Consider the following 22231-nt stretch of genomic DNA (forward strand, 5'->3'; position numbering starts at 1 on the left):
CGAATAGACTGTGTTCCAGAAGTCCATTCGACTTCTGAAACGTTCGGAAACCAAGGCGCGGCTTCCGATTGCCTTCCAATTGTGCAGGCGCACCAGAAACAATAGCGGAAGGCACATTGGATGTTAGACTTCCAAATAAACGTTCAAAAACCAGAACACTCGATTCCGGGTTTCAATCGTTCAGGAGCCGAAATGTACGAGTACCAAGGTGTTTGACAACCAAGGTACGACTGTATATTCCAGTGCGGAACTCTTCTCTTCCCACTCCCCTTGTGAACACAAGAAGTCTAAAGTGTGTGTTTTTATTATTGTGCTAATTTGAGTTAGAAGAAAACCAGTCTTCTCTTACTTTTAATTTGAAGCAGTTGTCATGAATTGGTGACTGAATGGCTCATTTCTGGCTCAAGTCCTTGTTGATTGTATGCATTATTGTTGCCCAAGGATCATCAAAAAACTAATTTCTAAAGGCACTTGTGGTTTTTTTCCTGGGCTGTGTTAGACTTTGTCATTCACTATTTTCACACTTGTAGTATTCATTTGCAGAAACCATCTCACTCAAAGCTTCAGTCCAGTACAGTCTAATGTGTGTGTGTTCAGTTACTGAAACAGATTGCATGTGTAACCTGCTATGTTGTTTAGTTAGATAACCAGAGCTGCAACGTTTTAAAAGTGTTCTCAAAGCAGTTGTATGAATCTGTGTGGAAGTCTCATCTGCCAGGAATTCTAGCTCTGTGAGGGGTACAGTTCCCAGAATTCTTTGAGGAAAGCCATTCTTATAAGTATGCTTTAAATGCATGGTGTGGGTGTGATCTTCATTCCTCCAAGTACCCTCCCTTTGCCCCTCACCCTATAACTCTTAAAGCCCCACCCTTTCCCTGCTTGTTCCATTCCATGCTCATCTTCCTGCAGCCCAAAATGAATCTGAAAGTTGCAGGTCCCTGTCTGGTCTTGGTTCTGAGACCGTAACTCTTAGGCATCTATACGATGTCTCCAGGGAAGCTGCCTTAATCCATCTGTGTTTGAAGATTTGGCACATTTATGTATCCTTGCATGGGGAAAAAAATCACAGATGTTTTGTAGGGTGTTTCCCTTTTTTTCATTTCAAGGAAGAGCACTTGTTGGCAGTGGGAATGCATTTTATAGTGTTCACTTAAATATATTTACCACTTCTTGGCCAAAGCGTTTAAAGCAGTCCTCTCTTATTCTCCTTCAAAGCTGTGGACAATTTTTTTGCTGTGGATTGTAACACCTATTTGAAAGAGTTTTAATTCAGATCTGTGTCTTTGAGATTTTCTGTTTAGATCCAGCCAAAATCTGGTTTTCAAGGTAGTGAAGATGATATATTGTCTTAAACTGGCCTGTCCAGAAAGGAGATGCATGAACAAATCATCAGTTTCCATCTAGCCTTGTGGCAGTCTAATGGCCTTTTGTGCCAGCTGGTGGGAGAGTTAAGGTTCATTACCCAGAGGAAGAGTACACAAGTGTTTTTCTGAGGTTCAGGTGTTTAATTCCTCTACTGTTTATTCCCACCTCCATTCCTTTCTTCCTTGGATGCTTATTAGAGCTTCTTTCTTCTACCCTGTTCTCCAACAGCTGATCTTAATTAGATAAATTAGCTTGGTTATATAGACCTGTCTTCTTACTGACACACAGTTGACACATGATTGACACGGTGCTGGGTATTCTAACCCCGGTGTTGCTGAAAATTAATCACCAGACCAGCAGATTGTCACAGTCAGAAAGCAGGAGGTGAGAAATGTGGATGTAGAAGTTACATTTCTGGAAGGGTAGTTTTTGCAAAAACAGCAAAGTTTGCTGGTGCACCTTATATGCTAACAAATTTATTACACTATAAGGTTTCATGGACCACATTCCACTTAATCAGATACTAAGCTAGCCGAGAGGATACACAACTAAAAATGTTTTGAATTGTGACAAGGAAATAACATCAAATCCTGAGTTGTCTTTGCATCAAAGGGATTGGATGTAATAATCTGCTTTTGTAACTATTTCTTTTTGTGACTATGTTTTCCAAATATCCATGTGTTTTTGATTCTACAGTCATGTTGCGGAAGTCATTGCAGGCCTAATAAGAAAGGATTACGATGTTGAAAGGAATGCAAGTTAGTTTATAGCTATGGATATCTTCAGAGAACTGTGGGTAACCTAAAGGAATAATCTTTTTCTACAAAACTACTAAATGTGTGGGAGCTTTGAACTCTCTCTCCCCCCCCTTTTTTTTTGCAGCTGGTCATTGTAGCTCAGGACGACTTTTCATCCCAAGTGAGCCACACACCGAATTAAAACTCCATATCGTAAATTAAAGTGTTTGCAATATATTCAATATAATTTAATATACACAGTTAATATAGCTAATTAAATATATATAATCGCACAATTAACGTATTTTATATTTTAAATTATTAAACAAATTTAATACACAAGCAGATGTATATGTCCAGACAGTTGTGAACATTAAACCAAATAAACAAGTTTATTTTATAAGCATTAACAAGTTTATGGTTTCAGATAATTTTTCTTGTCAGTTTCTTAATCTTAGTTTCTTTACTGACCTATACCTTCCTAATACCTTCTAATCCCAGCTGTTTAACTGATTCCTCTTAACAGATTCTCTCACTCTCTCACATCAAACTAGCCCAACTCACAGACTTATCCTCCCTCTCCCTTCTCTAACTCCAGACAGACTTCTTAACAACTCTAACTCCTCCCCTTGGGTTCCTATAGGTTGGTCATTTTAACCCTTTCCTTATGAACCCAGTATGATGTCACACACCTAGGAGGGCAAACGCCACAGTCGTTGTTTATAATCATTGAAAAAACTTTTCCCCATGGGTGTGTCTAATGCCCACAACTTATGGCAATGAATGGCTTAAAATAAAACGTTGGCCCGACTGTGCTGTTGTTCTTTTTCCCACCCCACATCTGTTCACCTCTCTCTAAGAGAGGTGAGCAGTATGGTAGGATCTTCTTGGGACTGCAAAAGAAACTGCTTTGTAACCAAAGAGGAGTGTCTTCTTCCCTTCAGTGTTGGACATTAAAATATGAAGGGACAATTCCAGATCGGTAATCACAGAATTGATCATTACTTCTACCTTTATCCTTCTTTTGGGTTATTGGAAAATAGTGAAGTCCTGTGCTGTGAACTGTATGCTAATTTGGTGAGCAGTGGGTTTATTTCCCCTGAGAGGAGTCTGTTTATTACAGATGTCCATGTCAGCCACACTATGTAATGGTGAGCACTAGGGAGTTTATCTGCATCTGTAATGCAGTCAATAGCTGCCACACAAATAAATGTTTTCTTTGACCTACTAAATATTTTATATATGCATCCGTGAACCAAGAGTCACTTTATATTATTTCCCCAGAGGGTGAGGAAAGGAGCCCTTGCAAAAAAAAAAAATTAGTTTTTTGTTTGTTTGTTTTACACACACTAAATTGGGTAGATAAAAGTAGTTGGAGCCGAGCAAATCAATAGGGCTATTGCCTTAGCCCAGTGTCTGTAATCAAACAAAGTGCTCTCAATGGGGTTTCGGAGCCTTGTTAGAGGTTTAATTAAATTAGATATTTAATGCATTCAGTTAACAGATTGTGCTGCTTTGCAGTGCAATAACTAAGAAATGACATGTGTATGGATTTTTATCCCTTGCAGGTCATTAGTAAATGAGGTAATTACTTACTTCTGTAGGGTGTCCATAATGTAGTGTTACCTCTGTGCAAAATAGCCATAGACAAAGAGAGCACCCTGAATACTGGAGTTGTTTGTGACCTGTAGAAACCGCTTCTAGCAAAATACGCATCTTTGTTTTTGGGCAAACACGTGGACTGCTTATTTCCAGGAAAGCAATAACATGTACAATGCTCTATAGGGCAACTCTGTCTGTAGGGAGATCTAGTTTCTCTGTAAGCTCAATGCAAAATCTAGGAGAGCAAGTAAGCTGAATGGTAATATTGCCTGGCCAAAGACTAGAAATGTTCTCCTCTCCTTGCGCTTCAGTCTGCCATGTCGGGTGTGCGTGTGTGTTTGTTTAAATGCACACCATCCAGTGACTGGTCCTCTTTCTCTACTTTGGAATGACCTTAGATAAATAATCTTGAAAATTCATGTAAACCAAAGAAGAGTCAGACTGAAAGCATGCAGACCAATATAATAGTTGATTATAACTCAGTTAAACACCAGTAGGAGGCAAAGTATTTGTTTTATCAAGGAAAATAAAATCTCTTAGTTCTTCATGGGAAACCCCTAAAAATTATTTAAACAGAGCTGAATAAGTGAAATTATAGACTGACTCTTTTTCCTTTGAGCTTCTTGCCAGGAGGAAGAAAACACTTGCACTAGCTTAACAGCCTAAAGTGGTTCCATCTTAGTTGCAAGTTGGACTATTTTCCTTAACAAGAGTCACTTTGACAGATAGTAAGGTAAAGGTAAAAGGTAAAGGACCCCTGAACAGTTAAGTCCACAGAACACCGTGACGAAAACCAGAGCGCACGGAAACACCGTTTACCTTCCCACCACAGCTTTACCTATTTGTCTACTTGCACTGGTGTGATTTCGAACTGTTAGGTTGGCAGGAGCTGGGACAGAGCAACAGGAGCTCACCTTGTCGCAGGGATTTGAACCGCCGACCTTCTGATCAGCAAGCCCAAGAGCTCAGTGGTTTAGACCACAGCACCACCCACGTCCAGTTAGATATTATTGGTCTGTACACTGGGCGGTCATTGCAGATACAGATGTGACTTAAGTCTGCAAACAAAACAGATGGGCCAACAAAGAGATATCAAATTAATAGTAACAATAATACTGGAGATTGTGTGCACCTTTCCCCCAAATATTACATTGTGAACAGTCTAACATTTGACTGCAGTTTTTATTTATTTGTTTATTGTCTGCCCTTCACCCTAAGGTTTAGCATTGGGAGTAGGACTATACAATTATTAACATGGCCTAAGGGGATTATATAATATATGCAGTGCTTTTTTTCTGGGGGGACGCAGGGGTATGCATACCCCTAAACATTTTGTGTATCTAAGTTTGGTCTCATTGAGGGGCAGTATTTCAATATGAGTAGGAAAATGAGAATACCCCGAAACATTTTTTAAGGAAAAAAGCATTGGATATATGTAAGGTAAAGGTAAAGGACCCCTGGACGGTTAAGTCCAGTCAAAGGCGACTATGGGGTGCGGCGCTCATCTCGCTTTTAGGCCGAGGAAGCCGATGTTTGTCCACAGACAGCTTTCCGGGTCATGTGGCCAGAGCGCATGGAAACGCCATTTACCTTCCCATCGCAGTGGTACCTATTTATCTACTTGCACTGGTGTGCTTTCGAACTGCTAGGTTGGCAGAAGCGGTTATATGTATAATATAATATTATATGTATAATATAGCCACAGAATAGATAAATAAGACCAAATAGCTAATGTGTCTCACCTATAAAAGACCTCTGAATGCTTTTTAAATAATACGTTAGTTCCTAAAAGTTAGCTCTGACATGACAAATCTCCTTAGGAAGCCTAATATATAGTATTAGGTCAGGAATGGCTCTGTGCTCTGTGCTCCCATGAATCTTGCAGCAGGATGAGGCTAAGCATATTTTTCTTACCAATCTTTACTATCACCGTACAGACATGCTGCTTAAGGGAACAATGTTCAACTGGCCGTTCCTCTGTTCTCATCATGCATGAAAACTTGTGTTGGTGGTTTGTTTGTTTTAACCAATCTAGATGTTTTCTAGGCTCTTTGAAAATGTTTCATTTTCACTTTTATTGTAAAGCTGAGTGTAAAAGGCATTACAACACAGACTTGCTCAGAATTCAAGCCTAACCACCTTCTGGAAGTTTTAAGACCTGGTTATTTGGGTTGCTTTTGGGGGGGCTCTGAGTTAAGCTGCAAAGAATGGTTGGGGGAGAATTTTTGCTAGTGAATTCATGTTCTTAGTTGGTTTTATTTGCTTTGTGTGTGTAACTTAGTTACCTCTAGAAATGCATATAAGCAATTGGCAAAGGAATTCTATTTCTAAGTGGCATTCTAATTGTAAATCATAGAGGCAAAGCACTTCAAATATCAAATGCACAACAAAATAAACCAGCCTTAGTTTTTAAACTGGCCTTTTAAACTTTTTTAGACTTATAATACATTGGTGGTTATATGGTTTGCTATGAGAAGGCTGAAGTGCGCAATATCTGCAAGCCACTCATAATTCCTAAGAGGCTGTGTTGAAATCTAGCCTCTCTGAGGAGGGATTAAAAACATGTGTATATATACAGAGTCATACTGAATTCTAAAGTAAAATTGACCAGAAATGTAGCGAGGGGAATGTGCAAAGTAAACAATAGTAGGTAACTTTTTCCGCCTTATGAACATTGTCACGGCTCGTTTTGGAACTACAGGTCCTCCTCATGCTGAGCATAACTGAGGCATTATAAATTGAGAACGAGACAGGCTCAAGTGACTCTGGCCTAGTATAATTGTGATAGAACACGAGAGCTATATTCTTCCAGGCAACTCATCCATGAAGCATGTATCCCATGTGAATAAATCAATCCTGGGAAGTGTATTGACTTTGAATTAGAGAGCGCTACTTTCATTTCTTAAGATACACCGAAGGTATCGCAGCTGTTCAATAATACTATAATAATAATACGGGTCAAGAAACCTTAAAATTAGTGTTCAGATCCTGACTGTCACTTTATTAAAAAGTGGAGTGAGAACTAGCAGTAACTACATTTCTCTTTAATTAAGATACAACCCAAGAGGCTTAGATTTCTCGGCTAATTTTTGTATGGTAATTACAGCTATTGCTAGCTTATTGCTGAAATTGCTGATTAAAATTTACTTTAGTAAGCGTAGCTAACAATTTCATTAGAAATCAACTTTAAGAGTTCTAGTCAAGTTTGTGTCTTCTACGTATTTACTTAGAAACTGTAGAATACCTGATGTTTAGCGTATAGTTTTTCAGCTGCATACCTAAACACTGAAAATCATATGAATTTAAGAGTCACATTTTACATTATATTTAGATACAATTTACCATGTTATACTTTTGGATCACCTTGGTGGGGTGTGGGGGTCACAACATTTAAGTGATGGACACTCCTTCATGGAGATTTTTGAGCAGAGGTTGGATGACCATCTGTCATGGACGCTTTAGTTGAGATTCCTGCCTTGCAAGGGATTGCCGTTCTCTGCCCAGGGAGATGGTTTTTGTCTGTAATTAAATAGCATATTTTTTTAAAAAAAGACAGCAAACCATTAATTCATCCTGCCATAGTCTTAGATGGAAGGACCTATTTCAGCTCTATGCTTGCCGAGGCAATGCTAAGTATAGTACAAAACAAACCCTAGCTACTGACCCAGATGACAACACCTTATTATGCCACTGTGATTTGCTTGGTTGGGCTTTGGTGAATCTCATTGGAGAAACAATTCCAAGGCGGCAACCATAGGAAGCAGTGTGGAGTGTTAACCTGATGAACAGTTAAGAATGACCTGGAAGTGTTCTCAGGCCTGAGCACTTGCTTGGCAAACCTCATGTTGTCACCAGGAGGAGCGCACAGGTTTGACAGTTGGGTGGGGTGTGTGTGTGTGCACATGGGTGTCCTGATAGTATGAACCAGTGGTTCCCTGCATAGCCTGTATGCACAACTGCTGCAAATTGTGCAATCATGGCAGCCCCATGCAAAGGTTCCATGTGGAAGTCCCAGTTCATTTAATCAGTTCCTTCATGTGATACCTACGAAGAATCATGTAGGTGTTACCAATACTCCAAAATGGGCCTAAGCCATCTCCAAGGCTGCTGTGAATAAGACATACACTCCTTAGAGGTGCGCATGTGGCAGGTTGCTGATGCCAGAACTACCGTATTTTTCGCTCTATAAGACGCACATTTTCCCTTCCAAAAATTAAGGGGAAATGTGTGTGCGTCTTATGGAGCAAATGCAGGCTCCTTGGCTTCAGCGATAGCAATGTGAAGCCCCTGAAGTGCAGTGGGAGCGCTCCCGCCGCGCTCCGGAGGCTTCGGGTTGCCTTCACTGAAGCCTCCAGAGTGCGGAGAAATGGAAGGGGCTCCGTTTCTCCTGCCGCTTCACTGAAGGGGCGCTGTGCAGAGAGGGGGAGATTTTTTTTCTCTTGTTCTCCCCCTCTAAAACAAGGTGAGTCCTATAGAGCGAAAAATACGGTGAGTAAGAATCCTGTGTTTGTGGCTGTCTAGTCTTAAGATCTCCCATTTTTCTTTATTCTGTTCTTTTGCAAGCCCATAAACAGGGTAATCTCTTTACCATGTCCTCCTTTTGTCCGCAAACATTTTTCTCCTCAAATTCTTTTTTAGATTTGATGGATTATTAGATCCTCAAAACACTCCCTCCATTCATTCCCCAGCTACCTTTTCTTGGCATGGAAAATGCAAACTGCCTTAAAAAAAGAAGTTCTTAGCAACAACATAAATTTATGCGGAGAGAAATCATTTCTCTTTTCTCCAGCCCTGCAGCCAGACTTACGCTCTGCTTTCCTCCTCTTGCTTCCTCACTGTAGGGTTTTTAACCCTCCCTTGCAGTGGCATTCCTCTTTTAATTGTGCCATGCTCCCTACTCTGCACTTCTTTAACCTACACGGCTCCTTAACCTTCCTTCGCAGTTGGTTTCTTTTTTTCCCCAGCCTTGAAGTTCTGAACTGAAGAAACTGCTTGCACAAATGGTTTTAACAAATGGTGCGCTAAACCAGTGGGTTCCCCACCTATAAGTGGACCTTACCCACCCCCTCAAATCTCCTGTCTGCATAGTTCAGAGCTGTACTGTTGGCCATGGATGTTTCACCTTGTTTCCCACCACCACTTGTTCTTGCTATGTTCCACTCTTTTATTTAATATATCAGAATGTGTACTCACTTTTCTGAGCCAGCAAGCTACTTCCTGAACCACCACTGACTTGCCTTATGTATATGATCTGCTGTCATTTCATTTCTTCCATTTCATCTCTCTTGGATTTTGGCTTAGATTTGCGTGTGAACAAGGTCACAGTCAGGCTCCTGCTGACACAGATAGAAAGTTTGCCGCTGGCTTGGCCTCACAGAGGTGACACAGCCTCCAGAGCCTCAGGGGAGGTGTTCTTTGTGCTCCTCAGGGAGATCTGCTTGCTTTCTTCAGCTCCTTACTCTCTACCCTGGCCTGCAATACCTCTCTTGCCTCCCTAATCACTTCCACTTTCTCACCAACACATTGGGCCAGCTGCAGTGACATTTGCTGCTTTAGATCCATGAATTCCCTCTCTTCCTTCTTTCTCTCCCAGCCCCAGTGAGGAACAACAGTGAGAGCCAGTGTGGTGTAGTGGTTAAGAGTGGTAGGCCCGTAATCTGGTGAACCGGGTTCGCGTCTCCACTCCTCCACATGTAGCTGCTGGGTGACCTTGGGCCAGTCACACTTCTTTGAAGTCTCTCAGCCCCACTCACCTCACAGAGTGTTTGTTGTAGGGGAGGAAGGGACAAGAGATTGTTAGCCACTTTGAGTCTCCTTCGGGTAGTGATAAAGCAGGATATCAAATCCAAACTCTTCTTCTTCTTCTTCTTCTTCTTCTTCAAACAACAGTACTCCCAGTAGGTAAAGGTAAGGGACGCGGGTGGTGCTGTTGTCTAAACCACTGAGCATCTTGGGCTTGCCGATCAGAAGTTGGTGGTTCAAATCCCCGCGATGGGATGAGCTCCCGTTGCTCTGTCCCAGCTCCTGCCAACCTAGCAGTTTGAAAGCACGCAAGTGCAAGTAGATAAATAGGTACCACTCCGGCAGGAAGGTAAACGGCTTTTCTGTGCACTCTGGTTTCCGTCACGGTGTTCCATTGTGCCAGAAGCAGTTAAGTCATGCTGGCCACATGACCCGGAAATCTGTCTGCGGACAAAGGCCGGCTCCCTCGGCCTGAAAGCGAGATGAGCGCCACAACCCCATAGTCACCTTTGGCTGGACTTAACCGTCCAGGGGTCCTTTACCTTACTCCCTGCACTATGGGTGGAATTCAGCATCATGCTGTGTATGAAAGATGTTCTATCTGTGCAAGCATTGCAGCCAAGGGTGCCAATTGGAATAAAATATTGGGGGTGCCCAGGTAACCTCCACCCTGCATAACTGGTCACAAAACATGGTACATGCACACCATTTGAATAGCAATCCCCAATGACTTCGGAGGTGCCTGCCCCCTTCAAATAATGTATTGGAGCAGCACGAAGACCTTTGCCCCCTAAAAGCTGGCTCCTATGGTTGCACGTTTCCAGGTGTAGTGATCCTCCTCTCCTCGCCCCTATATTCTGGGAGGTATCACAACCCCTGCAGAGCCCATTTTGGGGGCACAGGAAGGGGGTAGGGGGAAACCCTGTTTTGCAAGTGGAAGTCCTTGTGCAGGGGCTTCCAATGGCGGGGTTCGTTAAGCGAATCCCGCCCTATACTGTAGTTTTATTATTTGCTTAGATTACAATTTTTAAACTTTCTTGAAAAAGGATTTTCCACCCTAAGTGTGGTTTGAATATTACTCATATATTTTTCTTTCCGTTATAAATGCTGTTTATGGTGTATAATTATGGCTAGCAGTCACTGCTTGATAAGTTGTTAGTGGCTTTTAACTTAGCATTGAAATTTTAACAAGCTTCCCTCCCCCACTCTGGCCACCCCAAATATATCCAGATTACCATATGTGTGTGCGCATGTACAAATGAATATCAGAATATTGAGGATTTCAGTTAAAATGATAGGCCATCAATACAGAAATCAAAACTAATGGACCATACTAAGACCAGCAGCCTGTTAAAATAACAGAAAGGAGCAAAACTCAACCAAACCAGAAGCTCAGCAAAACCGTGTTTTTGACAACATAAAGGTAAAGGGACCCCTGACCATTAGGTCCAGTCGTGACTGACTCTGGGGCTGCGGCGCTCATCTCGCTTATTGGCCGAGGGAGCCGGCGTACAGCTTCCGGGTCATGTGGCCAGCATGACTAAGCCGCTTCTGGCGAACCAGAGCAGCGCACGGAAACGCTGTTTACCTTCCCGCTGGAGTGGTACCTATTTATCTACTTGCACTTTGACGTGCTTTCAAACTGCTAGGTTGGTAGGAGCAGGGACCGAGCAACGGGAGCTCACCCCGTCACAGGGATTTGAACCGCCAACCTTCTGATCGGCAAGCTCTATCTGTGGTTTAACCCACAGCACCCCCGTGTCCCTTTTGACAACATACCAAAACACAAATCAAAAGGGGGCCAATCAAGACTCCTGGATGCCACCCCTGAAAATACCCAGGCTAGCACACTAACCATTCAGTACTCCAGTGGTAACAGAGCGTGAAGCAATACTTCTGATGCTTCCAGTGGAGCATCAGAGTCACAAGGCAGAAGGTAGTCCTTCCGAAATCCTGGTTTCAAACCACATACCAAAGCTTGCTTTGCGAAGGACCAGAACTCTCTGGCCGAGCACAAGTTTTGCAAGTTGACAGGGCTGGCTTCCACTTTCCAGCCGTGAAATCTCCAGGTCAGACTGGGGGAAAACACCTTTCTGAAAGAGCCCCTAATAGAAGCAAAGAAGAGGGCTGCAACATCTTTAACAGTTGTGCAGAGGAGGGAATTTCAGCTGTTGTGATGTGAACAAGTTGCACATGACACTAAGCATGCGTGCATTTTTATCCATGTGCTTAGCACCAACTACAGTGGTACCTCAGGTTACAAACACCTCGGGTTACAAACTCTGCTAACCCAGAAGTAGTACCTCGGGTTACAAACTTTGCCCCAGGATGAGGACGGAAATTGTGTGCCGGCGGCAGTTGGAAGCCCCATTAGCGAAAGCACGCCTCAGGTTAAGAACGGTTTTGGGTTAAGAACGGACCTCCGGAACGAATTAAGTTCGTAACTTGAAGTACCACTGTAATGGTTTTTCAGGGGGAAAGTAGCTGCATGAAGGTCTGGTCTAGATTGGAACTGTGGGGAGCGGGTTTCCTTCACATGACATTTTCCTACCGCAAATCATGTTATTTCCCTTGAAGGTGTTGCTTTACTGCAAACAGCAGCTCTGGGTGGGAATTGAAACCAGGAGGAATAATTTTGGGTTAAGCCCCCTTTGTCCCCATCATTCTCCCAGTCTGGGTCAGAGTCTATGAAGCTGGAAGAAGGGAAGGAAGGAATAATGCTAAGCATCCTTTTTAAATATGGGTACTTAGTGTAACACATAGCTCAAATATTAGTATCATCTTTTCGGAGTAGAGCTTCTAAGGATCCTGTCCTTCATGAGCTGCCAAGTTATGTATATATGTAACAACTCATTTTTACTTAAGTTCCTCTGGGTTTAGGGACTATAGCTCACTACACTTCTTTATTCTGTCCACTGCTATAATCGGAAGGGATATTTATGTGTTTCAATAAACAGTTTGACTTTCAAGGAAATTTCCCCTTCAGACTGCATGTTTATTTCCTTTCTTCTTCTTTTATTTTCTATGCTAGTGGTGCAGGAAAAATGATCTCTTGATTTCCCTTGTGGCCCAAGTTGCTGTGCTGAAGAAGGCCATTTGTTTCTTTAAGTATTTGTCCGGGGCAAAGCTTATAATCTTGCATCAAAAAATGTCATTTGCAAGCTTCCCCCCCCCCTTCCTTTTCTAGTCCTAAAGCCATTTTGAGGTCAGGCCTGCTTTATTTTAATACCTTTTTGTTGTTTTTAATTGCATATAATAAGAGCAATGCAGTTGTTCAGCAACTTTGGGGGTCTTGAGTTACTTCACTGATTTGTTGGGTACCCTTTTCTAATTTGCTGTGTTTCTAGCATTTATCTCCTCTGCAGTGCTGCATTTTAACTATAGCTTCTGAAGTATAAATAAATTATTTACACTTCAATCACTTTGGGTTTTTAATGCAATGAGGTCATCCTAGGATGTTTCTCTACAAATAATTATTTCAAACTGCTTTATTATATGCAGACCATTAGCTCAGTATCCTGTAACACAGATTCATAGAGCCAGTTCAAATTATCTTTCCCGACTTCTTAAACCATAAATTCAGGGACCAGCATCATGCCTGCTCCTCTTTCACCTTACTCCTCCTCACTTCATGCACCAGCTTCAGTGCTCAATTCCTGGCATGTGTTGAGCCACAATTCCCTGTTCTATCTGAACCAGGAAACTGGTTTAATCGTGGTGAATAAACCAGGATTATAAGGCAGGAGCTTATTATGAGAGGTGGGGAGGAACATTCAATCCTGACACTTTCCTCCAGATGGATAAATCATGGTTTATGAAGCTGGGGAAAATAGTCTGAATCAGCTCACAGATGGAAAGTTGGGGTGCCAATTTATCCTAGTAGCTGAGAAGAACCTTCCAATTTACTTCTCGGCATTTGCACTAAATTGGTTAGATTTATTATTGTTTTGAGCTTTGTTGTGTAGGCATTTCTGAGAATGGGTTGCCTGCCTATGTATGTTTGTACTTCGATATGGTGAAATAAAGCACAGTTTGTTTGCTTTTTTAAATAACTTACTTTAATCTTAGATTTTGTTAACTCTTTTGTGAATGAATACCCAGCAGTGACTGGCACAGTAAGATGGCACCACACTGCGGCTCCCTCCCCATCCTTGCCTCTGCTCTACCCTAGTGGAACACTACCTGCTGCCAGGAGGATGGTAGCATGGCACCTCATCAGTAGCTCCTGAAAATCTTTGCATCCTCAGTTTCTCTTCTGCTTCCCACCACCCTGCATGCTGACACTGGCTCCTCCAGTCAGACTCCCCCCCCCCCCAGTTGACCAGAGTAGTGAGTTATCTCTCACCATTAAAGTGAGGATCCATTTGCTTGTCACATTCTGGGGAGAAGTCTCTAATCTGTATAATGCCCTGATTTTCTTCGCAGGCACCTCCTTCTCTCGCGCGCGGCAAGAGAAAAGAATGAGCGAACTGGACTGCACTGTGTTTCTTTAAGCTCATTATCGTCCCAATCATTTGATCTGGTCTGGAAGTAAATTATTGTTTTGGGTTCAGATGACCACGGATGTAACACATTCAAATGTGGAACTGCGTGGTTCATTTGTAATGTCTTCCTGCATTGGGGCAGAACATTGTGTGCATGTGAGCATCTTACTGGTTTGAGGGCTCTCTGTAGCATGCATTGGAGTTTGCAAGCACCAAGATTGATTTAGTAGCTAGTTTGACACACATGGAGAAGGGACGCGGGTGGTGCTGTGGGTAAAACCTCAGCGCCTAGGACTTGCCGATCGCATGGTCAGCGGTTCGAATCCCTGCGGCAGGGGGATTCGTTCGGTCCCAGCGCCTGCCAACCTAGCAGTTCGAAAGCACCCTCGGGTGCAAGTAGATAAATAGGGACCGCTTACCAGTGGGAAGGTAAACGGCGTTCCGTGTGCTGCGCTGGCTCGCCAGATGCAGCTTGTCACGCTGGCCACGTGACCCGGAGGTGTCTGTGGATAGCGCTGGCTCCCAGCCTATAGAGTGAGATGAGCGCACAACCCTAGAGTCTGGCAAGACTGGCCCGTACGGGCAGGGGTACCTTTACCTTTACCTTTGACACACATGGAACCATTTTGGAAATGGGAAACAGAGTGAACTCTAAGCTAGAAGTGCACATTATATGAGAACTGAAACTTCTTAACTGCCACCTGTTAATCCTAGTGAAGCTGATAGTGCTACAGAACCAGTGTAGTGTAGTGGTTAAGAAGTCTCTCAGCCTCACTCACCTCACAGAGTGTTTGTTGTGGGGGAGGAAGGGAAAGGAGATGGTTAGCCGCTTTGAGACTCCTTAAGGGGAGTGAAAAGTGGGATATCAAGTCCAAACTCCTCCTCTTCTTCCTCCTCCTTACGTTTAGCATTCATTTTGCTAAATTGAATGCATAAATCAATTTCTGGGAACTCTGGCCATACCGTATTTTTCGCCCTATAGGACGCACTGTTTCCCCTCCAAAAATGAAGGGGAAATCTGGGTGCGTCCTATGGGGCGAATGCAGGCTTTCGCTGAAGCTTGGAGAGCGAGAGGGGTCGGTGCGCACCGACCTCTCTCGCTCTCCAGGCTTCGGGAACACATCCGCAGCCTAGGTAGCCCTGCGGGAGTTCCCGCAGGGCTGTCTAGGCTGCGGATAGCAGCCTGCTTCCCGGAGCACTGGGCGCGCTGAAAGCAGAGTGCCCCTCGCGCCGGGCAGACATCCGCAGCGTGGGGACCCTGCAGGAGTTCCCCACAGGGCTCCCCACGCTGCGGATAGCAGCCTGCCACCCGGCGCGAAGGGCACCCTGAAGCAGAGCGCCCCTCGCGCCGGGCAGACATCCACAGCGTGGGGAGCCCTGCAGGAGTTCCCCGCAGGGCTTCCCACGCTGCGGATAGCAGCCTGCAGCCCAGCGCACGAGGCACCCTGAAGCAGAGCGCCCCGTGCGCCGGGCAGACATCGGCCAGCCCCACAAGCTCGGGGGACAGCAGGGAGGCGCAGCGCCGCCATCCCGCTGTTCCTCGACCTGGTTCGGTTTCCCACGACCTGGTTTGGGGGGGGAAATAAAGGAAACATTTTTTTCCTTTATTTCCCCCCAAAAAAACTAGGTGCGTCCTATGGGACGGAGCATCCTATGGGACGAAAAATACGGTAATTCCAGAGGCACATCTATGGATTCTACGTGGTTCATTAGTCTCCCCTGCCCACCATGTCTTACTGCCAGGTCGCTTTTGCAATGATGCAATGTGGCGGGGAGAAATAGCCTGAAATGGTTTGTGGTCTGGAAGGAATCTTCAGCTGAAATAAAGAATTCAAATAAAGAATTCATACATCCGCAGCTTTTACGTATATCTAAATAAGGCTAATTCTTGTGGCACATACCTGTATATTTGCTTATACATAATATGTGCCTAAGTCCATGTTATTTTACTCATCTGAAGACTGGGGACATAACAGTTGTGGGATCCAGTACAATTATTCCTCCCCTTTCACCGTTGCAACTTTCATGAAGAGTTAACTATTCATCTTGCTCGGTAGCATATAAGAAATGAACAAGACAACAATGGATCCACCGCTTTTCCACCCACATGCATTGTTTGTGTTTCTTCCAGTGGTGTTCATTGAATCTGACCTCAAACTAAAGGTGTTCATATGGCCAGAAAGACAGATTGCTCTCAGTAAATATGTCCATGCTTCATAAAACTTGGTAGTACTAGAAACTGCTTTGTAGCAGCTGAAGAACCAATGTGTCAGGTGGTGGTGTGGTTGCTCGAGAGCAAACAGGCAAGACTCCAACCTGTCTTTTCCAGACTTTAGTATCTGTACAAACTATCTTACAGTGCAGAGTGTCTCAAGTCCATGTCTGCTCAGTCGCTAGCAGAATCTGGGAGTGGGCGGTCCTTATACCTTCCCCAGCATAACAGTCATGTGACCCCCATCCTTCTTCTCCTCTCTCTGTGCGCAAACCTACCTACTGCACAACGTGGGCGCTGGCAAAGGGGGACTTGCCTCCCCTCCCCTTTGCTCAGGCTCGGTATTGAGGCTCTCCCTAGCATCTTCTGATCCCTGCGCCCCTTCCCCACTGGAGGCGGGGCTTCCTTCCTCGCCACAGGAAGAACTGCTTCGCAAGATCTTCGGAGGCTCCCTTTAACACAACTGCTCTTCCACTTCTCGCTTCTGAGCTGATGGCAGTTCCCTGACACCATGGAAAAGGTTTTGCTTTAGAACTTTTTCAAGCTTTTCTTCCTTTAACAAATAAATCAATAACCCAGGCTAAAGCAGAGTTTGGCTGCTGCAGCCAGGACTGCTCAGCAGACCAAGTGCAAAGGAAAACAAATGACTTTGTCTTAATATTGTGTGTTCTTCCAGGTTCGAGAACTGCAGACCCGTTTACAAAGTGTCCAGGCAACTGGCCCATCAAGTCCCGGCCGCCTTACTCCTGCCAACCGTCCCATTAACCCTAGCACTGGAGAACTGAGCACCAGCAGCAGCAGTAATGACATCCCCATTGCCAAGGTGAGTCCTTGTACATTGTCACAGTGCCTCTCATTATCTGGGAGATGCAGCCTTTGCTGTGCGCAGCTGCTGTGCAGGCGTGCAATTAACTGGGAAGCATGAGCCAGAGCGCCAGGAGAATTTACAAGGATCCTAAGTGAGTCTGAAAACTCGAGCTGCAGGGAGAGATAAGTGCTAAGGATTTTAAGCCTCTGTTAGTCACAACACACATGCCAGTTTACATTAATCAACTTAACATACAATTTCTGGATGTGTGAAGAAGGGGGAGGGATTTGCATAGCTGTGCAAAAGCTACATATGACACCTAATATTTGCGGTGGGGTTTTTTCCCCCCGTTTCTAGATAGCTGAACGAGTAAAGCTCTCAAAGACGAGATCGGAATCTTCAACATCTGACCGTCCTGTCCTGGGATCTGAAATCAGCAGCATAGGGGTGAGTGCTAATGATCACATAGGATTTATGCTCATGTCGTGAACTGCCTTGCGATCTTTGGATGAAGGGTGGTATAAAAATTGAAATAATATATATTTAAAATAATATTCTTTTAAGGGAAACAAAAACGGTCCCTGTACTCACCATGAAGTTGTTACAATAAGTGCCACACTTTTAATATCTGGGAGGGGGGGCGGTTTGCTGGTACTGAGTATCCCCACAAAAAAACATAAATGCTACAAACATATAATCCTTCCATAAGGATTTGTATATATTGTACATAGCCTTACATTAGATGGTGATATATAAGTAATCTTATAAAGAAAATCTGATCAAGAAGTGCCCATTAGCATTAGACCTGTCTACTTCAGCATAATGCACTCACAATGACCAACCCGTGTGTAGGACATGATTGCAACAGTGCGCTGTCTACTTGTGCTCACAAGCAACTAGTATTTGTGATTGTGACTATAGGCACTGAGAGCCTTATCGTCACGAATTTGTCTATACCCCTTTGAAAACCATCCAAGTTGGTGGCTACATCTCTTGTGTTGGCAAATTCCATAGTTTTAGGTGCTGTATGAAGTCTGTCCTGAAATGTCCAACGTTCGGCCTTATTGAATGACCCTGGGTTCTAGTATGATAAGAGAGGAAGAAAACTACTTTTATAGGGGTGTTTGGATGCACCTTTTTAAGCTCCAATATCCTTTTAAGGTGTCGCGACCAGAATTGTACACAGTAGTCCAAGCTCATTTGCACCATCAGCTTGTATAGTGGCCTTATTATATCAGAAGTTTTATTTCTGACCCTTTTCCTAATGATCTCCAATACGGAATGTTTGTTTTTCACAGCTTCTGCATACTGGCTTGACCTTTTCATTCACCTGTGTGCCTTGTCCCCAAGCTCTTTCCTCATCAGTCAGTCCCAGTTCAGAACCTCTTTTCTCTCTCTCTCTCTCTCTCTCTCTCTCTCTCTCTCTCTCTCTTTTTTTTTTGCCCCAATCTGCTTTGCTTTACCCTTGCTTACACTGAATTCCATTTGCTTTTTAAATGCCCAGTTTACTGAGATACCTTTGGAGCTCCTAGCAGTCAATTTTGTTTTAAGCATCCTGAGCAAATGGGTGCCGTCAGCAAACTTGGAAACCTCACCCCGCCCCCAACAGCAGGTCATTTGTGAACAAGTTAGAAAGTCCAGTTCTCAATACTGGTCCTTGGGGAACCCCACTTCTTGCACCCCTCAATTGTGTAAACTTTCGGTTTATTCGTGTACAGTCATACCCTGGAAGTCGAACAGAATCTGTTCCAGAAGTCCGATGGACTTCCAAAATGTTCAAAAACCAAAGCATGGCTTCTGATTGGCTGCAGGAAGCTCCAATAAGTAATTTTATGAAGAAAATCTGAGCAAGAAGTGCCCATTTGACTTCCAAAAATCGTTCAAAAACCAGAGCACTCACTTGCGGCTTTTGATCGTTTGGGAGCCGAAATGTACGAATTCCAAGGCGTTCGGCAGCCAAGGTACAACTATATTCTGCTTCCTGTTCTTTAACAGTGATTTTAAATTATGTAGATTAAGAAAGCCTACCTATATTCACATGATACAATTCTGTTTTCGAGAGGAAAGAGATCAGAACTTATTTTCATGTTGCAGCATAAGGGTATCTTGTTATTGTACCATGTGCATGGAATATGCAAAGCCATGCATTTGGTTTCTGTGGCAGAAGTCCATAACCAGCTTTTACAGCTGGAGATTATATTATTAAGGAGACTCAGCATGAATTTGTGGGGAGGGAGCTGTATTTTTGCAGTTCTAATACAACCCAACAGCAACCCTATGGATAAAGATAAAATCCCACTCACATAAATAATTCTACCCACATCAGAAGGATATCATGCAATAACTGAAAATTAAGATGATTTACAACCTAAGCTTGATGCCAGAGAATAATTCTGATCTCTTGCAGAGTACTTCAGTGTAAAACATTCATAACTGCATTATTGTTCCAACTGTCTATTATTTGTTTGTGAAGCAGCAAAATCTCTAGTCCTCATCTTTAGGGGTTTTGTTTGATGCTTGGACAACATTATTATAAGGAAGTGCACTAGAAAGAGGATCATACTAGAAAGAAGATTGTATCCAGCAAAGCTTTACTTGGTATCCGAAGACTAATTATTTTATAATTTACCTGGTTGTTGATTCTGTTTTAATGTCAAGATTATTTTTTATTTTGTTGTGCTTTGTAAGCCACCTCAGGTTTGATTTTATTACAGAAAAGCAAAACATAAGCATTCAAATAAATATAGAGGAAATTGGAACCCTCTTGACTTACTATTACTAGTGTGATTCCTGTTAGTAGTTTGGTTTTTCAGTTTGATCAAGCTGATGACCATTAGCAGCTAAGAAAGTTCACAGCCACACCTTTTCTTCATTCTGCTTTCTCTGTAATTATTATCTCAGAGTCACAGACAGGAAAGCAATCTATTTTTTCTGCTGCAACTCCCTTGTTGTTGTTGTTGTTTAGTCGTGTCTGACTCTTCGTGACCCCATGGACCAGAGCACTTCTGTCTTCCACTGCCTCCCACAGTTTGGTCAGACTCATGCTGGTAGCTTCAAGAACACTGTCCAACCATCTCGTCCTCTATCATCCCCTTCTCCTTGTGCCCTCCATCTTTCCCAACATCAGGTTCTTTTCCAGGGAGTCTTCTCTTCTCATGAGGTGGCCAAAGTATTGGAGTCTCAGCTTCAGGATAGCTACGAACTACACTGATGCAAAAACTCAAAAAGGTTCCTTGAAAGTAGCAATTCATGAATGGTGGTTCATAATTTCACACGATTCTGCAAAGCAACTTCAGAAGGTTATACAGTGGTACCTCGGGTTACAGACCTTTCAGGTTACAGATGCTTCAGGTTACAGACTCTGCTGTAAATAGTACCTTGGGTTAAGAACTTTGCTTCAGGATGAGAACAGAAATCGTTTGGTGACAGCGGCAGCAGGAGGCCCCAATAGCTAAAGTGGTACCCCAGGTTAAGAACAGTTTCAGGTTAAGAACGGACCTCCAGAACGAATTAAGTTCTTAACCCGAGGTACCACTGTAGATGTGGCGGAAAATAACAGCAGTTAACTGACACCTGTGCAGATGTGGACCACGTAATGGCAGAGGAAGAATCCGAAGGCAAAGTAAACAGTTCACTGTGATCTGACACAAGTGTGGACAGCAATACATTGGACAGTCCCCTCCCCAAATCTCCTGTTTATTTCAGGAGAGATTGGTTAGGGAAGAACTTCTAAGAGCTTTTAGGTTCTTCAATCTGAACTTTTGTGACACAATTTAAATGAGCAATTTAATACTTACTCTCTTGCAAATGAGCAGATGTCCCATTTCTTTTTAAGTACCTGGTGGATATAATGGGTGATAACCATTCCTGGTCATGCTTAGTTGACCCATGAAAATCAAGTAGAGTCAAGTTACTCAAGTGGACTCAAGTTCTTTACATCTATAAATCTCAATGGATCTACTCTGGAACTGACTTAGTTGAATAGCTCAGTGTGCACCCTTTCTGAGGCCTCCTGATGCCTGTTGAACAGTCTATACAATATCTGCTGTTCTAGAATAGGAATGTAATGTAAAACACTTCGTGATTTTCCTAATGAAGAGCGGTCTATTGCTGAAATTTATTAATTAACTAATGAGAATCAGGTCACCCCCTTATACCTTTTCCTGTTCTCTTGTGATTAGCTCTTTCCCTTGCCACCCTTGTCTTGTTCGTTACAGAATTTGCATCCCGATCCCAAGCAGTGATTCCCAGGCTTAAGAGCGAAGCCTTAATGTCTGTGGCAGAGCCACACTTCCACTTGCATTGCTTGTTAGCTCCTTTGCTGTGACTTTTAAAGAAATAAATCCCACAAATATTTTAATTACTAGAAAAAGTCAGTCCCACATGGATATTAAAGAAGGCTCGAAGTGTCCCTTTTCTGGACTGCTTCATTTGTTACAGTACCCAGCGTCTGTATTGCTTTGTGGATATTTTAATGTGGCAAAAGATTCCCATTTGATGGCTCTGGGATGCTATAAAGGACTTTGCTTTAGCCACATGCCAATTGAGGAGTGATGCAGGCATTGTTGGGCTGTGTACACTAGTACACAACTGGCATATTACAGTATTTAGTAAACCAAGGTTTATGGCTTAGTGTCATTTATTTATTAAATTTATATGCCGCCCTTCATCCAGTGTGTTTGTTTTTTCCTGTTTATTTTAAGTCCCTGCTGCCTCCCAACCTCAAGATGATGATGTTACTACTATTACAACTACTTTTTACAGGTGATAAATCTGTGAAATACAACATGCATGGAGTTCACTAACTGTTTTCCATAAATACCCCATTTCATTGCAGGTTTCTAGTAGTGTAGCAGAACACTTAGCCCACTCTCTTCAAGACTGTTCCAACATCCAAGAAATTTTCCAGACCCTCTACTCGCATGGATCTGCTATCTCTGAAAGCAAAATCCGAGAATTTGAAGTGGAAACTGAGCGGTTAAACAGGTAAAGTTTACATATATATATACAGAGTTCTGTTTTGCTTTGAGTGGATTTCCCCTTTAATTTTATTTCAGAAATTGGGAAATTCAGCTGGGTCATGGAGTCTTGCCTGCATAGGAAAACTAGTGACCAATGTGAATAAAGTATCAAATAAGATTAGCTTACCAGGGCAACTATACATCAACACTTTGGAACCTGCCTTTCAGAGCACGACTCTCTTCAGTAGCCAGTTCCTGTGTATTACATATTCATAGAAAATATTTTGTATATGTATGTAGGCATCGCGCTGCCTTGCAGG

General features: G+C 43.1%; 1 protein-coding gene across 5 annotated transcripts in view; it reads left to right on the forward strand.

The window, feature by feature from the left end:
* Positions 1-22231, forward strand: part of MCC (MCC regulator of WNT signaling pathway) — a 215355-nt gene that overhangs the window by 164335 nt on the left and 28789 nt on the right. For all 5 annotated transcript variants that reach the window (XR_013843519.1, XM_079995390.1, XM_079995391.1 and 2 more), the window contains 3 exons: positions 16819-16965; positions 17308-17397; positions 21788-21936. Coding sequence is in view for 4 of the 5 variants with exons in the window: in XM_079995390.1 (XP_079851516.1) it covers positions 16819-16965; positions 17308-17397; positions 21788-21936 (386 nt within the window). In the remaining variant the exon portion in view is untranslated. The remainder of the gene's footprint in view (positions 1-16818; positions 16966-17307; positions 17398-21787; positions 21937-22231) is intronic.

This window comes from Podarcis cretensis (assembly GCF_951804945.1).
Source record: "Podarcis cretensis genome assembly, chromosome: 11".
Lineage (NCBI taxonomy): Eukaryota > Metazoa > Chordata > Lepidosauria > Squamata > Lacertidae > Podarcis > Podarcis cretensis.